General features: G+C 37.2%; 1 protein-coding gene across 1 annotated transcript in view; it reads left to right on the forward strand.

Moving 5' to 3' along the window:
* Window positions 1-1,707, forward strand: part of NSMAF (neutral sphingomyelinase activation associated factor) — a 2,091,028-nt gene extending 2,089,321 nt beyond the window's left edge. Inside the window, exon 31 of the mRNA XM_044065485.1 lies at window positions 815-1,707. Coding sequence (XP_043921420.1) covers window positions 815-909 — 95 coding nt within the window. The 3' untranslated portion in view covers window positions 910-1,707. The remainder of the gene's footprint in view (window positions 1-814) is intronic.
* Window positions 1,708-8,556: the final 6,849 nt, after the last annotated feature.

An 8,556-nucleotide genomic window follows, 5' to 3' on the forward strand; every position in this document is an offset into this window, starting at 1 on the left:
CTCTCTTAATGTATGGGCAAGAAAATCCTGAAGAAAGCTTTACTCTGGCTAATCCCAAGAAGGGAAATCAGCAGTCAGCTAGCTGTCAGATAAGACTGGGAAGGAGCCAGAGCTTTTTGAAGCTGGTTGGTTGTTTCTGCCTAGACAGGAAACAATCCATATAGCCTAAAGGCTACTGCAGCAGAGAGTAATTCCAACATCTACAGTTCTAAGTACAGTGGCAAACTGTTTCTAGTACCATTATAACAAGAAAAAATGAGCTACATTTCATTGCGTTTTTCTGAAGAGTGACAGTGTTTTACTTTATAGTTCTCTCTCACTGTGCAAAGCACTGGCCCTTAATGGCTTTGGGAGATAAAAGTGTTGATATATATGTAAAGCATGAGGATACCAGATCAGGCAGATAAAATCTGACATTAGTCTTTATATAGTTGTCAAATGTGTCAGTTATGTTAAATGTTAAGATGATTGGATGTAACTGAACTTCTAGATCTAGCAGCATTTATTCTTACAACATTGGAATGTCAGGGATACCTTTGAAAATAGCCCACTCTAAGTAGTCCACTTACCATTATCAGCTATAGCAACAAGAAAAAAGCACTTATGGGCTCTGAACCGTAATACTAAATATTATACATGCAGTAGCAGAAATTGTATTTTTTGTACGTTTTTATAGCCACACAAATATATTTGTTAATATTCTGCTTGGTGTTTCATGATTTCTGTTAGTGATTGCATAACAGTGTGGAAAGTTGTAAATTGCTCATTTAGACAAGATTTGGTCAAAATGCTTTTTTTTTTTTTTTAACCTTAGGTGCTGTAACATGTATGTGGATGAATGAACAGTGCAGCACCCTTATCACAGGAGGGGAAGATAAACAGATCATCTTTTGGAATCCTATTTACTGATTTGTATGATGTGCTCAAGCGTTGCAAGTTGTTCACAGACAATGAAAGAAAGATGAATTTTAAGCAATCCCATCTTTTAAATATTATACATATGCAATTGTGGAAATATACCTCCCTTGGTTCATATGGCACAATATTTTGTGCTCTTAAAAGTATTTATAAATTGCACTAAATATTTTGACTATTTCCATGTTTTGTTTTGTTACTCAGCATAATCTGTGTAAACTGATTTGCTTATGAAGACTATTATTATTGTGCCTTTTTAAATGCAGGTAAATTATGGAGTGAAAGTGAAACATTTTTTTAAATAGTGTATGCTACCCCAAAATTCACACCATGTTTTTCATACTGTTGTGCACTAGTATCCATGAACCCATGTACTGCGGGTCAGGCAAGGGTATGAAAATAAATCCCTTGATTTACAAAATATTCTGTTTATACTGAAAAAAATTCCTGCTTGCTAAAATAATGTTTTGGACTTAATACATATTTATTAAAAACTGTGATACCGATTATTTGAGAACGTAGTGAAACACAGTAATTAAGAGTGTTGGTAACCAAAGAAAGGGGTTTATACAAGTCATGAAGTATCTTTTCTGGCAAACCAAAAGAAGAAAAATATCCAGGTGTTGCATTAGAAGCTCTGGTGGGTGTTCAGTGCCCAGTAATCAAGTGCTTCCAACATCCAATTTATAGAAACTTCTTTAGTAAATGGTATACTTAGAGCAAGTGTGTCTGTAAATTTGTTTCAGATAAAGGCAAATTTTGCTTTATTTAGAAGGGCCCCAAATTCTAGAACAAGATCAATAGCAAAGTATTGCTGACAAAAGTTATTGCAATGCATGATTGCTGGTAAGTCTTACTTTTTCAGGGGAAGATCTGTCCAGAAAATTATAGAAGTATACACAGAAGTTTAAAAATTAAGTTGGTGTACAGTATTCTGTTCCTTTTAACTTTGTTACACATATACTATGAATATGCTGCTTTTTACACTTAGGTTTCGTAATTTTAGTGTGTGTAGTATATACTTTGATATGCCTACCGCATATAATAAAAATTATCAGAATAAAATATGAAACTAGTCTTTAAATGTGTGATTAGATCAACAAGTAACTTCCATTTGCCCTTAGCTACAATTGTCTAGCTAGAGCAAGAATTACATCAAAATAAACACTCTCAAAATAAGAAAAAACACCACCAGATCTCCAGTATGGTATTCAAAATTTTACTGAAGCTTCTAGTACCTCAGCTTACAAGAGCCTTCCAGGGAATGAATTACATCAGGAGTACCACCTCTTTTAATACCCCATCAATTACATTGTGTACACCAACAAGCTGTCAATTAACCAATAAATTATCCTAATACAAAACTCCATGCAAAACTTTATATCAACTGCAATACCTCAGAAACACTTTCAAACGATTTCAAAACAGTTTTCATAATATCTACTACTATTCATATACAAAATACAAATTAATACACATTGGTGAACTTAAACACTCTACTACCATGGATTTGAACATTCTAAAATTGATACATTAATTATACATTTAAATCTACCTCTAAATTCAAGCCATTTGACCTTAATGTATTAAAATTAATAATATATTTTGTTTCCAACTTTAATAATGACCTAACAATGTCAACACCTTGTGTATAAAAAGGTTTTGCTAATACACTAAAAAACAAACTGTTAGATGAGCCCCCATTACTTGTTCAAAAATGTGATGCAACTGGGCTTTCTAATCTGTTCCTAATATCATCCAAATGTTCAGTTATTCTCCTTTTGACCATCCTTTTGCTTTGGCCGATATACCACATACAAGATATGCACTCAGATCCTATAATATATACTATGCCACATGTACTACAATCAGAATAATCATGTGGCTTGTATATTTTTCCATTGATAATTTTATCTGACAAATTTCTCATTTTTATCACACACCTTGCATTTTCCACAAGGGTAAGTACCCTTTCTACGTCTTGTTTCCCTGTGCAATTTAAGGTTTAAAATCTCCTTCAGGTCTAAGAACCTGCTGTGTGAGAAAGTGATTTTATCTGGAAACAGATGCCCTACCTTGAGGTCTTGTATAACAATAAGCCAAAACCTGGTCACTACGCTCTTAATCACTTCTGAAAATGCCGAATATTTGTTGACAAAAAATATGTCATCCATTGACTATCTTGACTGTCCTCTTGTTATTTTCCCTTTTTCCTCATACATCCCTCGATTAGAGCCATGGCAATCCATTATGGCCCTTCTTTCAGCCTCTCTAAGTACATTTAAAGAATAACCTCTCCTAGGCAATTTTTCTGTTACTTTGATGAATTCTTTCTGAGTTTGTACTTTATCAAAAGTATTACTGCCAATAGGTCTACACTCACCATAAGGAAGAGAATTTAACAAGTAAGTTGGATGCTTACTGTCTGCACTCAAACAATTGTTCACTGCAATTGCCTTTACATAGGGTCTGTAAGAGACCCTTTTCCTTTCGTCCACAAAATACTCTACATCCAAAAACTACATTTCTTTTTCATGTGTTCTGCATGTGAACTGTATCCCATAGACATTAGTATGCAATTCCTTCAAGAAATTGACTTACTTCACCTTGACAGATAAAAATCAAATCGTCTGTGTAACGTTTGAAAACCATTACATGTTGAGAATAAAATCTGCTATTGTAAATGTGTTTTCAAAAAAATCCCATAAATATTATAGCGTACGATGCCTCGACTGCTTCTGATTTCTGTAGGAAAAACTGGTTCTCAAATTCAAAAAGATTATGCTTAAGGGAAAATTCCAATAATTGCAGAATGAAACTCAACCTGGGTCCTTCCCCCATGATTTTTGCCGATGCCTCTAAACCCCACTTGGTATTAATATTGGTGTACAATGATTTTACATCAACACTGGCCCAGTAGTAATCTTCCTGCCATAGCATTCTTCCCACTACTTCTGAAAATTCCTTGCTGTTCTTGATATGTGAAGGAACTCTTTTTAAGAAATCTTTCATCTGTGCATCCAAAAAAATATCCCTATGTTCTGCAAACATGAACCCACCCCATGTACAATGGGTCTTCCTGGTGAGTTAACCAGATCTTTGTGGACTTTTGGAATTACAAAGAATTTTGCAATTCTGGGTTTTTTAACAAAAATGTTTTTGACATCCTGGGGGGGGGGGGGGGGTAAAAAAAACCAGTCTCTCTCCAAAAGCTCCAATAAAGCGTTGTTAAACCTTTCAACAGGATTTTTTTGCAATTTCTCATACACCCTATCATCTGCCAACAAAACTTCGGCCATTCAATTGTAACCGTTCCTGGTCATAATGACCCAATTCCCCCCTTTATCTGCTTGTGTATACACGTACTTGTCAATGCTTCGTAAAAATTGCAATGCTTCCGAATCTTTTCATCCTACAAAATGTACTATATTCCTTCTGATTCTGTCTAATTACAGTTTTCTCAAACGTGTTTATTGCTATAGAAGTCTTGGGGGGACAGACGGTACTAACATACGGAACACTGGGCACTTTCAGCTTTCCATACCCTGTTGCAAAACCAACATTTTGTGTCTTCACTTACACTGGCTTCATAAAAAATGTCAAACAATTAATTTTCATAAATAGACATATCACTTAGTGAGTTATCATCACATAAAACACGTTCATCTGTTTGTTCCGTTTCTTTAACTACATTCTCTGATTTTTTTTTTTTTGCAAAAAATACTCTTAAATTTAGCTTCCTACAAAATCAACCCGCTTCCATCAAACTATCTGCCAGAGTGGAAAAAAATGTAAGAACAAATTTCATTCCTTTTAACAGCACATTTTGCATATTCTTATCAATTTCTAAATCCGACATATTTATAATGTTCAAATCCCTTGTCCCTATGTTGGTATCACCATGGTCAAAAACAGCATTATGTAAACAAAAACATATTTACATTATCATTAATATTATGATATCATTACCCTCCACATACCTGTGAGTATTTTGTTTACAAACAACACCCTCCGATGCAATGCCAAGTACTAAAGTCCACAAAAAAGTCACAATGTTCATTTTCTTTTTGTTTGCCACTTCCAACCCCATTTACTTTTATTCAGTGGACTTGTTCTTTGTGTACTCAGCTGTGGGACTTGTTGGCCTTATGCATCACCATTTTTCCATAGATCTTCAAACTTTTTACACAACTGTACTTTACCCTCAAGTTGCTGCATCTTGAATATCACTATCATGTTCAGTTTTTCTGTTTACTGATATTAAGACATATTCACTATCTGAAATACTTTTGATGTGTCAGAAAGAAACCACCACCTCCCTTATCATTTAACATGGCCTGTTTCTGGGTTCTGTTGATCAAGTAGCACTTTTACTTGCATGTCACAAGCTTCTTCAGTTCTTGAGTTAACCTCTGAATCATGTAAAGGTTGGATTGTGCAGAAGTATTAATTGTACAACACTGTACTGAAAAGAGTTAATGTTATCCCAAGCTGTTGTAGGGAAGATAAAACAATACTGGAGAAGTAAAAAATATGAGAATACACCACGAAGATTGCTAATCTGATTTACTAGCAGAAGTTTGAAAAGTGTTAAAAAAAAAAAAAAAAACATAGAGCAATATATCTACAGATAGCTTTGTTCCAACACAGTAAATCCCATGTATCTGATGTTGTCAATCTTCATTTATCCTCGACGTGCTGGATTCAGTTCCGACTCTCAGAACCGGCTCAGCCGTTATAATAGCTTGCGCGAACCAAAAACTCCTGAGCGAAGTCCCTACCCAGAATACCTCTCTCTAGATTACCTCAGATCTCATTTGTTGCACTTTTCATAAAGACGCATCAGCTGAACCCTCCTTGAGCTGAGTGTAATTTTATTTATTATTTTACATTTGTTGACTGGGGTAGTCCGACTGGACATAGGTCCATTTTCAATGGAGGCCAGGGAAGAAAAGCTCCATTTTACAAATATACATAGCAGTTTAGTACGTAATACAGAAAATATATTGCATTGCATAGCACATAGTTATATAGTAAAGAAAACCTCATATAACAAAATTAAACAGCCATTTCAACATATAGAGAGTAAAAGGCAGTGCATGGCACTCACAAATCAGAATAACATAGTAAGGAATAAATACAGTAATGAATTTAAAAAGACATTCAGATTAACATAATTTGGTAGGGATGAAAATGACAGACAGTAATAGCCTATAGTAGCAAATAGTACACAGTACAAAAGGGTAGGAATTACAGATATTAGTTGTTCACCCTGGGGAGTTACAGGAGTAAGACCAGTTTTCAAGTGTTTTTTAAATTGTGTGGCAGAGCTGTTAGAAGTCAGGTAACTAGGTAAATTATTCCAGGCTTTAGAAATAGAACAGCTAAAGAGGGATTTCCCAGCATCATTATTATATTTACGAGGTTCTGATTACTGGGTGTCAGGCTGGCAACTCGACACCGTAAAAAACTCCACTGCGAATCATGAGCAGACAGGTGATCTGCTGTGGCGACCCCTAACCGGGAAAAGCCGAAAGGAGGAGGAGGAGGTTCTGGTTACTAGATCTTAGGGTCCTAGTAGTAGTATAGGGTCAGATTAGATGCTGTAATGCTGGGATTTTATCAGGGTAGTAATATAACTTATATACAAGTGACAGTTAATTGAATTTAAGAAGTTGAGGCAGCTCTGTCCAGTTTAGTTGTTTTGAGTGGTACACAGTGATGAGTCTTATGTGGGGACCCTGAGCGAAACCTGGCAATCTTGCTCAATACTGAAAATTTACTAAAGCCTCTCTCTCCTACCCAGTTAATTTACTTGTATCTTCTTTTTGGTAGTTTTCCCCCTGTTAATCTTTAGTTGTTTTTTTTTTAGTGAGTGTAATATCCCTTCCTCCTCTTTACCTTGTGGTATCTGTCCTACCATTGCTGGTAGTGTTATCCCTTTACTCCTATCTCTGGCAGTTTTGGCCTACCATTGTTAATAGCCTTCCTCTCTTCTTCTGTGTACATGGATATTTTAGTGAGAGTGTTTTCTGATATTGATTTCTTTTTGTCAATCAACATGGCAGGTAAGAGTAAGGGTGCAACTGTCTTTAAACAATGTTCTGGTTGTGGCAGAAAAATTTCCAATTCTGATGGGCATTCATCTTGCGTTTATTGCTTGGGCCCAGTGCATTTACAACAAGAATGTGATATATATCAAACTTTTAGTCACTGGGCTCTCGTAGAGAGGAAAAATAAGCTTATTTTAAAAGGTCTGATAAAAACTCCCTTTGATGAGGCTTTGTCCAATTAGCCTAAGACATCAAAATCGGATGCGTCTTCTCCTTCATCATCTTCCCCTTCCTCAAAGACTGAACATACTAAGAAGAGGAGTTTCTCAGTGCCAGAATCCCCTTTGGCTCCAGCACATAAAAGATCTAAATCTTCAGCTCCCACACCTACTGCAGAACTGAAGTTGGTTAACAAAAAAACATCTACAGAACTGTTTCCAGTTGCAGTAATAACCTTGACACCTCAAGTTTCAGTGCTGTCCACCTCAGCACTGACTTTTCACATCACCTCTCCTTCAGTGCCGGCAGTATTTTTGGAACCATTCTTTCCACGGCACTGTTAGCTCCATTGGAACCATGGTTCCTTTCAGTTCCTAGAACTAGGTATTCCCCATCAATAGACCCCTTTGTAGGACAATTTCCAAGCCTTTTATAGAGAGGCCAGAATCCCCTTCCGCCTTTTCTGTCCATTCCTCCAGGAGTCTGATTTAAGTTGACATCATAAGGTTGGTGGATCAGCTCCTCATGGTGAGGGGTATTTCAGCTTCTTCCCAGGCTTCACTCCCTTCTGGAGATGGGACCTTTTCTCCAAAGACTTCACCAGATGTTCCACCTCTAACCACCACTGCAGCTTTAGAGACCATGCCTCTGATTTCTCAGTTCTGGTGCTGAAAGCTGTCAACCCTTCAGTACCAGCCTCTGCCCGCAGTTCTTCGGCTTCCTCTGAACTGATAGACTCCCAGGGTCGTAGTTCTGCTGCACTGTTTGTAGGCTGTTCCTCAGCTTTGATCTTGATGGCAGTTTCCTTTTACAGGCTGGAACCACAGTTCCGAGGTTGTCCTTTCCAGTTCTGGGCTCCCATCCCTCTTCAAGGGGACCTGCCTTTCAAGTTATGGAGAGGGCCTTGGCCTCTGCAGTCTCTCAGATGGTTTCTTCCCCATCAGAGCATTTTCCTGAGATTCCCTCTGGTCCAAAGCTTCCACCAACCTCCATGCCCAAACAGCAAGCACCGAAGCTACAGGACACTGCTGTACAGGAATGTCCCACTGAGGAGGTGCCCTGGAAAAGGTCATGTAAGAGGAAACACCTTGACTCCTTGGAGGAATCTGTCACAGAGGACACGGACTTCAATGACAGGGAAGTTCCCCCTGGTCACCCCCAGTAAATGACTCCTTTGGAGACTGTCTTGAAATATTAAAACAGAAGGATGGCTGGAAGCCCCAAGACCCATCCTCAGAGGAGTCAGTGTACTTTTGCAAATAACTTATAAAACTCGGAAAACAAATGCCAAAGGTAGCAAATAATCCACGAAGTAATTCAAGGCACCCAGGAAACGTAGTCAGCCAAAAAAATAAAAACATAAATGCTC

The sequence above is a fragment of the Protopterus annectens genome, chromosome 3.part0 (genome assembly GCF_019279795.1).
Source record: "Protopterus annectens isolate FY-2018-M chromosome 3.part0, PAN1.0, whole genome shotgun sequence".
Classification (NCBI taxonomy): domain Eukaryota; kingdom Metazoa; phylum Chordata; order Ceratodontiformes; family Protopteridae; genus Protopterus; species Protopterus annectens.